At 35.1% G+C, this 15,918-nt stretch overlaps 1 protein-coding gene across 8 annotated transcripts in view; it reads left to right on the forward strand.

The window, feature by feature from the left end:
• The window catches only part of WDFY3 (WD repeat and FYVE domain containing 3), a 285,270-nt gene that overhangs the window by 186,571 nt on the left and 82,781 nt on the right, over positions 1 to 15,918 (forward strand). For 7 of the 8 annotated variants that reach the window (XM_057547043.1, XM_057547039.1, XM_057547040.1 and 4 more), the window contains 4 exons: positions 2,744 to 2,864; positions 3,104 to 3,321; positions 7,200 to 7,435; positions 8,630 to 8,764. In XM_057547043.1, coding sequence (XP_057403026.1) covers positions 2,744 to 2,864; positions 3,104 to 3,321; positions 7,200 to 7,435; positions 8,630 to 8,764 — 710 coding nt within the window. The remainder of the gene's footprint in view (positions 1 to 2,743; positions 2,865 to 3,103; positions 3,322 to 7,199; positions 7,436 to 8,629; positions 8,765 to 15,918) is intronic. The other variant, XM_057547041.1, reaches the window with a different exon arrangement.

The following is a 15,918-nucleotide window of genomic DNA, read 5'->3' on the forward strand; positions in this document are numbered from 1 at the left end:
TATTCTAGAACAGGAGATTTGCTTGGAAAACATCAAAAGGACCTTTAGATTAACCTGTAATTAAATTCACAATATTTTATATTTGTTCAGGATTATTTACATTATTATCCTGTTACATTATTCCCAAATTATGTCACATAAATGATTTCCTTTAAAACTCTTATGACCCTTTCCATCTGGGAGTTCTCTTCCACATTGGCTGTATCAGTCAGAGGACAGTCCCTCTGGTGCTTCATGAATAAGAAGAGAAAGTGGTATAATTATGTTTTTCAAAGGAGAAACTGAGAGATTTGAGAGGCTGACTTCTACAAATCATAGAGCAGAATATAAGGCCAGTAACCACTTACTTCCTACCATTTGGAAGAATGTTGATATTTCTTTGGTGAAACAAATTAGCAGTGGGTGAGAAGCATATAGATCAAATCAATGGATAACACTTATTTAGTGCTTAATATTTGCCAGGCACTGTTACGTGCTCTATATAATCTTATAACAGTCCTGTGAAATTGGTCCTGTTGTTATCACAGTTTTACAAAAAGTGAGGACACTGAGACCCAGAAAGTTTAAGAGAAACTTACCTGAGATCATACCACTGCATTTGAACTCAGGTCGTCCAAACCAACATTCTAAGCTTTTAACCACTGTGCTATTCTACCATATACAAAGATTATTTCTAAGTTCTGAATTAATATAAGGCAAGTAAATAGGAATTAAAAAGGGAAGTCCTGGGACTTCCCTAGCAGTCCAGTGGTTAAGACTCCACACTTCCACTGCAGGGGGCTCGGGTTCGATCCCTGGTCGGGGAACTAAGATCCTACATGCCGTGCCATGCTGCCAAAAAAAAAAAAAAGGAAAGTCCTTTTAAAATCTTTGGAACTGTATAACATGTTTATTTCAAGTATAAAAAAAATATATAGGAAAAATGTTTCTCTAGTCTCGTATTTCTTGTTGAATTCAGTAACTACAACTAGTGCTGTAAACTTTTTCTGACAAGAGCACAGTAGCAGGGATGTATAAATTAGGAAAATTTTCTCTTGATCTGCCAAGTTGATTAGACTAGTCTTCTCATCAATTTATTGCCATTTGAAAGAATAGAGAAAGTCAGAAGCATATTGCTGGTCTTGTTAGTATATGACCTTGATTGTTTAATTGTGTGGACTGGACCGTCTTAACTATAACAGGATGTTCCAAAAAATTAAAACCATAGTTTTTTCTTTCATGTAGCTTACATAGTATTCAGGATACACCTACCAAAAAAATGGCTTGAATAATGCTGAACTGTGATATAATAATTAATGCAAAATAAAATAAGTTGCAGGAAAGGACAGTGCAATGTGGAGTAAGGCATCAGTTCGAATGGAAAGAAGATAACCTGGAAATTTCTTTCAGAGTTAATTGTTTTTTTTGTTTTTTTTTTATTTTTGGCTGTGTTGGGTCTTCATTGCTGTGTGCAGGCTTTCTCTAGTTGCGGCGAGCAGGGGCTACTCTTTGCTGCAGTGCACGGGCTTCTCTTGTTGTGGAGCATGGGCTCTTGGTGCGTGGGCTTCAGTAGTTGTGGCACATGGGCTCAGTAGTTGTGGCTTGTGAGCTCTAGAGCACAGGCTCAGTAGTTGTGGTGCACTGGCTTAGTTGCTCTGCGGCATGTGGGATCTTCCCGGACCAGGGCTTGAACCCGTGTCCCCTGTATTGGCAGGTGGATTTTTAACCACTGCACCACCAGGGAAGTCCCAGAGTTAATTGTTTTAAACTGTATTTGAAGATTAGCGGGAAATAACTGACAGTGAAAAAAATAGGCATAAAGACTAAGGAGAATTCTTAATTTCTATGTGGATTGTCATTTTATTGGAAGGAAGTAATTCGTTTGTCAATTTAGGTTGTCCATTCCATTTGTCAGCAAGGCAATTTGTAAATTACCAGTCCTATGCCTGTTAGCTGGGGAGGGAATCTTGAGTTCCCCTTGGTAAGCTTAAAGCACCCTTCCCAATGATTAAGGCACTAAGTTAGCATTTTAAAAGATACTATTTAAAGGTGAAAATAGTCCCTTACCCAAACAAGTAAAAGCATATAATCATGGTCATTAAACTTTAGCCTGAGCTTCAATTCTAGATTAAAGGAAAACAAGCATGTGGATTGTGACTTATTAACCCAGAGCTCTTAGTGGCAGAGCTGGGCCTGCAACGCTAGGCCATTGATCCCAGTCCCTTGTGCTTCCAGTACTATCCATTGAGAACCGTAAGCTTCTGTCTTCCTTCCTTTCCTCCCCAAGTTGTCCTGTGCATTTGTGTGTCTTTCCCTCTCGTCTGTGCTATTTAATTCTCACTTTACTTTATGTATTATAATTATTGAATGATTTATGCTTCCTCTTTTCATTTTTAAATCTGGAAATTTTAACCATTTAAGTCCTTCAAAAAGACTAGAAATTAAGGGTTTGCATTGTTATTTTTGTTCATGTGATCCTCGTTTGATTACTTCACCCCTGTTGGTAGGAGAAGGGAATATTAATATAAAAAAGGGTTCACAGTCTTTATTATCACTTGTTTAGATAATGTCTTAAGTAAATGAACAGTTTTCAGGATTCTAAAGAGAAATGTTGGACCCTTTTTCTTGTTCACTTGAATGGAAAGTACTCCTAGAGAAAATGTTTTCTGAAAGATGTGTTTCGGTGAGATTTCCTAGAACAGTGTTGGATATTTTATCCTAGTTTATCAACTAGGGCAGTTTAATGTATTTATTTTCATTGTAGGAACTGAAGAAGAGTTTGGAGGTCTTGTATCTGCCAATCTTATACTTTTGAGGAACAGACTTCTAGATATCTTACTAAAACTGGTTTACACATCTAAAGAAAAGACAAGCATTAATTTGCAGTAAGTAAAATCTTTTGAGCATTGATGGTAATAGTTGCTACTACTAGTTAATTCATAGTAGACAAAAGAAAGATTTGCCACTGACTTTTTTTTTTTTTGCCACTGACTTTTAATAGATTTTTTTTAAACCCTGAAGTTTATCGTATCTCAAGAATGAAACTAGTCTTATTTTTTTTAATTTGACATCATAATCCTTTAAATTAATGTTTGTTTTGTTTAATCCATCTATCTTTAAATAGAGCTTGTGAAGAGCTGGTCAGGACGCTGGGTTTTGACTGGATTATGATGTTTATGGAAGAACACTTGCATTCCACCACAGTTACGGCAGCCATGAGGATTCTTGTCGTCCTACTGAGTAATCAGTCTATTCTCATCAAGTTCAAGGAAGGACTCAGTGGTGGAGGTTGGCTGGAACAGACAGATTCTGTCTTAACCAATAAGATCGGAACTGTATTAGGTATGGGACTTTTACAGTTGGCTGCTTTGAAATAAGCTGTTGTGTTTTGTTTTTAAATCTTATGTAAGCTTATACTCTTCAGTTTGTCTAACAACCATTGAGTCATGAATTGTAATTAATGATAGAGTAAAAAGCATAATAAGTTTCAAATTTGGCTTTTTTAATTGCAAATCAAACTGAAGTGAGAGACAGGATAATAAGATGTGAAAACTCAAGTAAATTTCTTATGATTTCTTTCTGTTGTATAGTCCCCTTTCTGATCTATAAATAATTTGCAAATTATCAGAACTGAATTAATAATAATATTTTGAGTGTTTATTCTGTACCAGTTACAAACACTTTTCAGTTTCACAGTAACTTATTTCATTTTCACAGTAACACTATGATATATAAATACCCATTTTACAGATGAGAAAGTCAAGGCATAGTGGTGAAGTCACTTGTCAGCTAAGAAGTGTCAAAATCTGAATCCAGGTCACTCACTCCAAAACCCATGCTTTTAATAGTTATGTTATATTGCCACACAAAGATTTAAGCTCATGGAAGTTTCAGCCAAAGCTCCTTATTCTCTGCTCACTGGTTCTATGCAGTGTTCAACACGGAACTGAGCATTTAAACAATATTAGAAAATTACGGTTTCCTGTGTTAGATTTATTTGAACTGGTATATATTTCTGTTCATATTAATGATCTTATTTTGGAAAATATATATTTAAGATAATGTTTTTATTGAAAATTATAGTCATTCAGTTCTTAAAGTATTTAAAATATATATTTGTCTTTATAACATTAAAATCATATATAATTGTGTTCTGCAGTAGCATTAAGAATAACTATTTACCCTGTCAGGTGGAAAAATTAGGGATCAGAATTTAACATGTAATTTATCTGTTAAAAAAAAATGTTCAAGTATCAATACCTAGGTGCAACCTGCACTACTTTGTCAAATGTTAAAGCAAATGGTAGGAAGACAGAGCTTACACCATAGGATTATTTTGTTATTTCACATGTGAAAAACGTCTCGAGGAACTTTGTGATGAAGAAAGAAATTCACTGTGAAATGTTTTCTCAAGAAAATTGTCTGCTTTAAAATAATGCATTTTAAATTATTATCATTATAGAGACTTTTATGATCTGAAAAATAGATTGCTGTTTGCATTGACTCTGGGAGAAACATATAGCCAACAAGTGTCATAAACAGTTTCGTAGCAAGAAATTTAGCTTTTTGACCTTAATAGTAGCTAGTAGCTACTAAGAGAATAAACAGTGAAAGGCACAATTCAGTGTGAGTTCGGAGAATGTAAGAGTTTTAAATGCTAATTGACAGCACTGCTTCTCACTGAAGGCCAAAATAATACCTGAGTTTCACCTAGGACTTTGCAGTTTGCAAAATTATTTAACATATGTCACCTCACTTGCCTTCAGGATTCCAGACACGGGTGTATGTATTTTATGGTATATAAGTTATATATTATAGGAAATAAACCTAATGAGTATACATTAAGAATTAATTTCTCTCTAATTAGGAAAATAATACTGTTAAATATATAAGGTTCCTGCGTCAGACAGTAATATGTCTGAGTATCTGTCTTCTGACGGTCAGTTCTGTCCTTTTTTCTGTCCTACATCACTTCAGTAATATCAGGAAAAGGTGCTTTTAACTTATCTGACCTACCTGACTTCATGTCTTAGAATTTATTTGTGCTTCATTGATACCTGCTTGTACATTGCATATGCTGCTTTGGTTCTAAAAGAGAAATCTAGGTATTTAAGTTTAATTTAAATTTGATTCAATTTAATATAATTTTCCCTGAATATCTATCTGATACATACATACTTGTGTATATATATATGGATGTATATCTATATCTACGTATATATAGATATATCATCTCATTTGATTCTATTTCTCTTTGATCTGATGAACAACCTAAAGTTTTTGAATGTTTTATTCATATTTGTTAGTTTTTTGTCAGATTTTTCTTTATAAAAATACCTTCCATGTAGCTGTAACTTGAATCTAAATTAATGCTTAATTGCTAATAACATATTAGATATTCCTTAAGATCAATTATGTGGTGGAAATAGAGTGTGAAAATTTGGAAAGGAAAATAAATGCTAGTATTGGTTTTCACTTAGGACATATAGTTTGATCAAAATTTCTTTTCCTACTTAATGTATAAAATACCACTTTATGTTTTTTGATTTCTTAAGGCTCAGACTTTTTTATATTCATGATTTCATTTAGAATTTACTACAAACAAAAATCACCCAGCATCCTAATGCAGCCAGTTTTTCAGAAATGTGGCAATGTCATTGAGAAGGCCAACGGAGACAGTATAGCTTTACAGGCTCCAAGTCCTACTGCCACCACTCATTAACTTTATGACTTTGAACAAATCGCATATTTTCTACATTATAAAAAGGATAATAGCAGTTTCTTACTCACATGCTCATTGTCTAAGAAATGAGATGATACATGAAAGAGGTTGGTAATTTGCTGTCCAATTTTTTGTTAATTAGAAGAGCATGCTTTAGAAGATTAATTCGTATCACACTGAGCAATTGATTTGGATGAACTATTTAAAAACCCACCTAGATACAAATTTCTCTTTCATTATTTTAAGTAGTAACAAGTATGTGCTTACTTCATCTTAGAAAAAAGAACTTGGAAAAAAATGTGAATATTCATTTGAAATAAAAATTGTTTCAGAGTAAAAGTCCATCTTTCATCTTGCTGTTTGCAAAAGTTTTCCATTGAATCTCTAGCCAACATTTCTTCTGTACTGAGCACTGTACTAGGTTTGGGGTGGCAAAAGAAATAGATGTTTGAGTTGTTTCCCAAAGTTAGTTATGTAACGGAGGAAACAGGATTGATAGAAAGGCTGGTGCTATTAGCCACATTAATAAGCAGTGATCGGGCTTCCCTGGTGGCGCAGTGGTTGAGAATCTGCCTGCTAATGCAGGAGACACGGGTTCGAGCCCTGGTCTGGGAAGATCCCACATGCCACGGAGCAGCTGGGCCCGTGAGCCACAACTGCTGAGCCTGCGCGTCTGGAGCCTGTGCCCCGCAACGGGAGGGGCCGCGATAGTGAAAGGCCCGCGCACCGCGATGAAGAGCGGTCCCCGCACCGCGATGAAGAGTGGCCCCCACTTGCCGCAACTAGAGAAAGCCCTCGCACGAACCGAAGACCCAGCACAGCCAAAAATAAATAAATAAATAAATTAATTAATTAATTAATTAAAAAAAAAAAAATAAGCAGTGATCATCTCCTGGTAGAGCTGTGGTTCTAGAACGGACTTTGGATGTTCAGATAACCACAGTGACAGTGGGTTCAGACTCGATATCCCATTGCCAGACAGCTTTCCAGCAGAGTTACAGATCATGTTGTGAGGAAAGATTATTTTGCATATTCATTTTGTCTTGTCTCTTGATTCATAGATCATTTAAGGTTATTAGTTTATCATGATTTTTAGGACAAATGAAATATATTAACTATATTTTGGTGCATTTTTAAGTTACATTTTTTGGTAGCATCCTAAATTCTGGCTGTTTTGAATATTACTTTCTTCTTAAGGAAATGTTAGAGCTCTTTGGAGGTCATTCTTTTAATGAGTAGAATTTATACTACCTGTTGTATCTGACTGCCTCAGCTATGTTTTGAGACCTGTATCCTAATAGACAGGCTTGCCAAAGTCACAGAGATAGTAAAGTAAAACTTTTGACTGAAAGATTAATTCAACAGTTGAGTAGTTAATATATTAATGTGAATGTTCTGGATGGAAATGTCACATACGCTGAATTACTCCTTTCTGTGTTAATGTAGCATGGTAATCGATTATTAATTTTGTCCTTATCGTTATTTCCTCTTCTCTTAGGATTCAACGTGGGCAGGAGTGCTGGTGGGAGATCGACTGTCAGGGAGATTAACCGGGATGCTTGTCATTTTCCTGGTTTTCCGGTTCTTCAGTCATTCCTTCCTAAACACACTAATGTCCCTGCCCTCTATTTTCTCCTCATGGCATTGTTTCTGCAGCAGCCAGTTAGTGAGCTGCCTGAGAACCTGCAGGTCAGTGTGCCTGTCATCAGCAGCCGATGTAAGCAGGGTTGCCAGGTAGGAATTATCTAGTAGGGTGTAAGTGTAATTACATTTGTCAGAAAGTCACCGCAGGGTGATGGGTTAATCACATTAAAACCAACTGGCTCCATCCCTTTCTCACGTTTGGGATTTGATTTGGAACATAAAAATTGGAAAGTACCATAGAAAATTTTCCCAAAAAGAAGTCCTTTGTACCTATTTGGTCTTTTTCTCTTTATGGTTACTCTATATGATTATATATACGTGAAGACTTTGGATGATATTTTAATGGTGATCAAAAGGATTCTTTTGAGTAACGTGATTTTATCCAGAAATATAATTTCTGTAGAATTAAAAATGGAATAGTGTACATACCATAAATTGGGTGGGTATGAAAGGATTCTTAGTACAAGTCTGATTAGAAAAATGTTTTTAAATTCTTAATGATAGATAATGTCCACGTTAGGAAAACAGTAAGGCTTTACCTGATTTCTAATCTGAGGCTATCATGGATATCTCTATATAGTTCATGTTTGTGGCACTGCAAAGACATAGGAATTTAGTTTTAAACTCAGTTATACTTCCATAATAATGCCAAAATGCTATTCAAATCAACTCTAGTCATTGACAAAACCTTTTAAATGAAAACGCTGAGTCTGTACCCTTACATTAAGTCACAGTACAGATTCATGCTTAGCAGAGTTTGGTTGGTTATGTAATTTTCAAAATAAGCATGACACCATAGTCATAAAGTGTTATATAAAACTACTATGAATAAATCTCCTCAAACTGATTTTTATTTTGTCAAATCTTCATCTGTATGTAACCTAAAAGTGAATTAGAACATTGCTGAGAGCGGGGGAAAGAGTAAGTTCAATGTACTTTTTAAAAAGATCCTGCTTAAAACCATCAGTTCTTTAATTTCATCGCCTAGCTAATTAGCAAGTATTTTATTTTTGTTTGTTTTCCTTAGGAAAAAAAAAAGAAAATGATGTTTTTAACATAGATACCTAAGACAGGATGGTACATAATATTCACTTTGTCTTGTAAATGTAAAAAATGAGTTTTAAAATATAGGAGGGAGGAGTGCTAGGTCTCTATCTCTTTGTCATTGCTCACTTTGGAAAAAACTAATTAATTTCAAAGAAATTTTAGAATATTAGAACTTTTGAGGGTCTCTACTGAAAAAAATTGGCAATGGCTAATCTTTATTCACTTTCACCTCCGCAGTTTGATTTAGATTCCATTTGGACATTTATCTTTGGAGTGCCTGCCTCCAGTGGAACTGTGGTCTCTTCTATCCATAACGTATGCACAGAAGCTGCTTTTTTATTATTGGGAATGCTCCGCAGCATGTTGAATTCAGTAAGTTCCCTGAGATACTGATACCTGTCGGTAGTTCCTCCTGCCTGTGATATTTTTTAAAATAGAAGAATCCTTTGCTGTCATAACTCTTTATTTACTACGTGTTCTCTGGAACCTCAGCCTCTGTGTTTTGTTATCTTTAGTGTAAGGAAAGACCACACAGTTGTTAAGCTCCTGAGCTCGGGAGCTGGGCTCAAAGTCCCAACTCTGGTACTTCAGACATACTAACCTCATGTGCGTCAGTTTCCTTATGTATAAAATGCTGGTGATAATAGAATTTATCTCTTAGGACTGTCGTGAGGATGTATGAGTTAGTATATACGCAAAGCACTTACAGGAGTGCCTGGTGTAGAGTAAGCACTTCATAAGTGTTAACTGATGCTGTTAGCGCTATGAAATACGTATTTCAATGTATAAGTGTATATAACGAATATATATTGTACTGTATGTCATTGCAATATGTTGTTTGAACTTTTAAAATCACTCTCATTTAGAGATTTAAAATGTTATCAGTGCAAGTTTTATTTTGTATTTGTTTTTATGTTTTCTATTCTAATTATTTCTAACTTAGATATGAAAAATTGAAAGAGTAAATGACAAAATGTATGTTCCTACCTTTCTTACAGGGATACCGTGAATAATGATTTAATTTGTTTACACGATTTAGGATCACATTGTAAGAGGAATTATTAACTAGACTCTTTGGATTACAAGTACCTGATAAATCTGATTTTAGTCAAAACTATTCTTATGCCATCTAAGAAAAGAACGTTACTATTAAATGTGTTAATTTAGAATGCTTTGGGATTCTTGTTTTGGTTTTTATTCATAAACAATTATAAAAATCTAAGCTGAAAAAGAAACCACTCTCTGGGCAAGTATCAGAAGATAAGCATTGTTGAAATATATTCTTTTTTTGTTACTCTTTTACCATCATCATCACTGTTATTGTTTTAAGGAAAAACAACTCCTATGTGTCTACTTTATTCAGTATTCTACTACAACGCTACTTTACTTCTGACCCTTCTGGTCACCAAATATGTGGAAGGTTTCGCCATACTAGCTGGGTGTTCGACAGTTCAATTCAGTTCTGACACTATCTACTGGGAGGTAGCATCGGGTACCACAGGTTAAGGGCTCAGTCTCACAAGATACCCCTCCCCCCCCACCAACCCTGCCCCACTTCAAATGCCAGTCACAAGTCCAGGTTGTTACCTGTGTTTCTGACTCACCAGTTACAAATTGCAGGTTCCCGTGACTGAGGAAAACATTTTACTTCCTAGATTACCAGTTTATTATAAAAGGACGTATCTCAGGAACAACCAGATGGAAGAGATGCATAGGGCGAGGTGGGAAGGGACACGGAGCCTCCACGCCCTCTCCGTCCTGCCACTGTCCCAGCACCTCCACATGTTCATCAGTCCAGAAGCTTTCTGAACCCCGTGTTTTTTATTTTTATGGCGTCTTCATTACACAGGCATGATTTTTTTTTTTTTTTTTTTTTTTTTTTTTTTTTTTTTTTTTTTAGAGAAAGGAAGGATTTTTTTTTAAGGAATTAAACAACCAAGTCATGGTAAAGGTAGGGGGTCCTTCTGAGCCTCAGAAACACCTAGAATAACGCCAGGAATAATGGCTCAATCTTTCTTTTTTTTTTTTTTACAGTGAAAGAAGGTTTATTCAGGGAGAAATACACTCCATAGACAGAGTGTGGGCCATCTCTGAAGGCAAGAGGCACCAGGGTATGGGGTTGTCACTTTTCATAGGGGTGGGTAATTTCATAGGTAATTTCATGAGTAGGGGGAGTATTCTAGCTATCTGGGGGAAGGAGTGGGGATTTCCAGGAATTGGACCACTGCCCACTTTTTGACCTTTTATGGTCGGCCTTGGAACTGTCATGGCGCCTGTGCGTGTGTCATTTAGAGTGCTGGTGTGTTACAATGAGCATATATTGAGGCTCAAGGTCTAGTGGAAGTCGACTTGTCTGCCATCTTGGACCTAGTTGGTTCTAACCAGTTTATGTCGTGTCCTTGGGCTATGTCATTCTTTTTTTTTTTTTTTTTTTTTTTTTTTAAATTAATTTTTTGTTGCAAAAACAATAATGTAAACACAATCATTTCATTTAAAAAAAATCCATACAAAGCTAAAACCCCCCTTTAGTCATTGTTCTCCGTCCCCATTTCCTCTCCTTCTGCCTGTCCTGCGCACCTTCCCAGAGGTGCTAACATGTTGGCATGTGATCTTCAAGATCACACAGACACACACACACACACACATCCCATAAGAAAAATAGAGAATTGTTCTGTGCTGTTTTGATAGGTAGGATTATATTGTGTGTGTGTGTGTGTGTGTGTGTGTGTAACATCCTTATTTTTACTCACTAACAGGCCTTAGATATCTTTCCGTGTTTACTACATACAGATCTACTACATTTTATATTCTATTCTCCAGTGTTTCTGTAGATAGAGTTAATTTATCCTATTGTAATCTCCTTAGGAAACCCTTCAACTAGTATTCTTTTTTTTTTTTTTTTTTTTTTTTTTTCCACACACACACACTGTATTTTATTTTTACAAGAGATAGATAGACTGACACCAAGCATTGTACATGGATGACCACAACAAAAGCAACAATGATTGCAATTACCAAACATGAAACACACTTATACTATGTCATAACATTGACATTCAGTCCAGTAATCCTCCACTGTAACAGCTCCTTTACTTTGCAGTGAAAATTGATTTGTATATTCTTTTCCTCTGAGTCCTTGTGGGATTTTTTTTTTTTAAATTCAGACAGAAAGTCACAAAAATTATACTCATCCTCATCAGTTCACTCAGTCCCATGTAATTAATTTCTTTTTTTTCATCTTGATCTTTTGTTAGCACTTTTATGAGTTCATCAGTTTTTCATTAGAGTTCTGAAAATGCTTATTCATTCAGTTCAGCAGTACAGTCAGTTACCAGAAACCTGTACTTGTCAGAGTCTTTTCCATGAATTTCTTGAAGATGAAACTCTTTTATAGGAACATATTTGCAAAATCATCAGAGTACACCCAGAACTGTCTGTAAATGACAAAAGACTTAAAAATGACCATGGTTAAAGATTTGATGAAAGTTCATAATAATGCAGTTGACAAGAAAATTAGTTATTTCTGAGATATACATTTTAAAGTAATAACTAGGATTATTACTTATAACATTATACCAGAACATATAAGATTTTTAGACGTTTCCTGTAATGTCTGAAACATTTATATTAACATATTTCCATACATATTTCCATACAAATACAAATATAAGATTTTTAGAAATTTCATGTAATGTCTGAAACATTTATATTAACATATTTCCATACATATTTCCATACAAATACAAATATAAGATTTTTAGAAATTTCATGTAATGTCTGAAACATTTATATTAACATATTTCCATACATATTTCCATACAAATACAAATATAAGATTTTTAGAAATTTCATGTAATGTCTGAAACATTTATATTAACATATTTCCATACATATTTCCATACAAATACAAATATAAGATTTTTAGAAATTTCATGTACTGTCTGAAACATTTATATTAACATATTTCCATACATATTTCCATACAAATACAAATATAAGATTTTTAGAAATTTCATGTAATGTCTGAAACATTTATATTAACATATTTCCATACAAATAACCCAATGAAAGTTTAGTATTAGTTGTTTTGTTTGTTTTTTTATACTGCAGGTTCTTATTAGGCATCAGTTTTATACCCATCCGTGTATACATGTCAATCCCAATCGCCCAATTCAGCACATCACCATCCCCACCTCATCGCAGTTTTCCCCCCTTGGTGTCCATATGTCCATTCTCTACATCTGTGTCTCAACTTCTGCCCTGCAAACTGGCTCATCTGTACCGTTTTTCTACGTTCCACATACATGCATTAACATACGATATTTGTTTTTCTCTTTCTGACTTACTTCACTCTGTATGACAGTCTCTAGATCCATCCACTTCTCAACAAATGACTCAATTTCGTTCCTTTTTATGGCTGAATAATATTCCATCGTATATATGTACCACAACTTCTTTATCCATTCGTCTGTTGATGGGCATTTAGGTTGCTTCCATGACCTGGCTATTGTAAATAGTGCTGCAATGAACATTCGGGTGCACGTGTCTTTTTGAATTACGGTTTTCTCTGGGTATATGCCCAGTAGTGGGATTGCTGGGTCATATGGTAATTCTATTTTTAGTTTTTTAAGGAACCTCCATATTGTTCTCCATAGTGGCTGTATCAATTTACATTCCCACCAACAGTGCAAGAGGGTTCCCTTTTCTCCACACCCTCTCCAGCATTTGTTGTTTGTAGATTTTCTGATGATGCCCATTCTAACAGGAGTGAGGTGATACCTCATTGTAGTTTTGATTTGCATTTCTCTAATAATTAGTGATGTTGAGCATCTTTTCATGTGCTTCGTGGCCGTCTGTATGTCTTCTTTGGAGAAATGTCTATTTAGGTCTTCTGCCCATTTTTGGATTGGGGTGTTTGTTTCTTTGATATTGAGCTGAATGAGCTGTTTATATATTTTGGAGATTAATCCTTTGTCCGTTGATTCATTTGCAAATATTTTCTCCCATTCTGAGGGTTGTCTTTTGGTCTTGTTTATGGTTTCCTTTGCTGTGCAAAAGCTTTGAAGTTTCATTAGGTCCCACTTGTTTATTTTTGTTTTTATTTCCATTACTCTAGGAGGTGGATCGAAAAAGATCTTGCTGTGATTTATGTCAAAGAGTGTTCTTCCTATGTTTTCCTCTAAGAGTTTTATAGTGTCCAGTCTTATATTTAGGTCTCTAATCCATTTTGAGTTTACTTTTGTGTATGGTGTTAGGGAGTATTCTAATTTCATTCTTTTACATGTGGCTGTCCAGTTTTCCCAGCACCACTTATTGAAGAGACTGTCTTTTCTCCATTGTATATCTTTGCCTCCTTTGTCATAGATTAGTTGACCATAGGTGCGTGGGTTAATCTCTGGGCTTTCTATCTTGTTCCATTGATCTATGTTTCTGTTTTTGTGCCAGTACCATATTGTCTTGATTACTGTAGCTTTGTAGTATAGTCTGAAGTCAGGGAGTCTGATTCCTCCAGCTCCATTTTTTTGCCTCAAGACTGCTTTGGCTATTCGGGGTCTTTTGTGTCTCCATACAAATTTTAAGATGATTTGTTCTAGCTCCGTAAAAAATGCCCTTGGTAATTTGATAGGGATTGCATTGAATCTGTAGATTGCTTTGGGTAGTATACTCATTTTCACAATGTTGATTCTTCCAATCCAAGAACATGGTATATCTCTCCATCTGTTGGTATCATCTTTAATTTCTTTCATCAGTGTCTTATAGTTTTCTGCATACAGGTCTTTTGTCTCCCTAGGTAGGTTTATTCCTAGGTATTTTATTCTTTTTGTTGCAATGGTAAATGGGAGTGTTTCCATAATTTCTCTTTCAGATTTTTCATCATTAGTGTATAGGAATGCAAGAGATTTCTGTGCATTAATTTTGTAACCTGCAACTTTACCATATTCATTAATTAGCTCTAGCAGTTTTCTGGTGGCAGTTTTAGGATTCTCTATGTATAGTATCATGTCATCCGCAAACAGTGACAGTTTTACTTCTTCTTTTCCAATTTGTATTCCTTTTATTTCTTTTTCTTCTCTGATTGCCGTGGCTAGGACTTCCAGAACTATGTTGAATAATAGTGGTGAGAGTGGACATCCTTGTCTCGTTCCTGATCTTAGAGGAAATGCTTTCAGTTTTTCACCATTGAGAATGATGTTTGCTGTGGGTTTGTCATATATGGCCTTTATTATGTTGAGGTAGGTTCCCTCTATGCCCACTTTCTGGAGAGTTTTTATCATAAATGGGTGTTGAATTTTGTCAAAAGCTTTTTCTGCATCTATTGAGATGATCATATGGTTTTTCTTCTTCAATTTGTTAATATGCTGTATCACATTGATTGATTTGCGTATATTGAAGAATCCTTGCATCCCTGGGATAAATCCCACTTGATCGTGGTGTATGATCCTTTTAATGTGTTGTTGGATTCTGTTTGCTAGTATTTTGTTGAGGATTTTTGCATCTATATTCATCAGTGATATTGGTCTGTAATTTTCTTTTTTTGTAGTGTCTTTGTCTGGTTTTGGTATCAGGGTGATGGTGGCCTCATAGAATGAGTTTGGGAGAGTTCCTTCCTCTGCAATTTTTTGGAAGAGTTTGAGAAGGATGGGTGTTAGCTCTTCTCTAAATGTTTGATAGAATTCACCTGTGAAGCCATCTGGTCCTGGACTTTTGTTTGTTGGAAGATTTTTAATCACAGTTTCAATTTCATTACTTGTGATTGGTCTGTTGATATTTTCTGTTTCTTCCTGGTTCAGTCTTGGAAGGTTATACCTTTCTAAGAATTTGTCCATTTCTTCCAGGTTGTCCATTTTATTGGCATAAAGTTGCTTGTAGTAGTCTCTTAGGATGTTTTGTATTTCTGCGGTGTCTGTTGTAACTTCTCCTTTTTCATTTCTGATTTTATTGATTTGAGTCCTCTCCCTCTTTTTCTTGATGAGTCTGGCTAATGGCTTATCAATTTTGTTTATCTTCTCAAAGAACCAACTTTTAGTTTTATTGATCTTTGCTATTGTTTTCTTTGTTTCTATTTCATTTATTTCTGCTCTGATCTTTATGATTTCTTTCCTTCTGCTAACTTTGGGTTTTGTTTGTTCTTCTTTCTCTAGTTTCTTTAGGTGTAAAGTTAGATTGTTTACTTGAGATTTTTCTTGTTTCTTTAGGTAGGCTTGTATAGCTATAAACTTCCCTCTTAGAACCGCTTTTGCTGCATCCCATAGGTTTTGGGTCGTCGTGTTTTCATTGTCATTTGTCTCTAGGTATTTTTTTATTTCCTGTTTGATTTCTTCAGTGATCTCTTGGTTATTTAGTAACGTATTGTTTAGCCTCCATGTGTTTGTCTTTTTTACGTTTTTTTCCCTGTAATTCATTTCTAATCTCATAGCGTTGTGGTCAGAAAAGATGCTTGATATGATTTCAATTTTCTTAAATTTACTGAGGCTTGATTTGTGACCCAAGATGTGATCTATCCTGGAGAATGTTCCGTGTGCACT

The sequence above is a fragment of the Balaenoptera acutorostrata genome, chromosome 5 (assembly GCF_949987535.1).
Source record: "Balaenoptera acutorostrata chromosome 5, mBalAcu1.1, whole genome shotgun sequence".
Lineage (NCBI taxonomy): Eukaryota > Metazoa > Chordata > Mammalia > Artiodactyla > Balaenopteridae > Balaenoptera > Balaenoptera acutorostrata.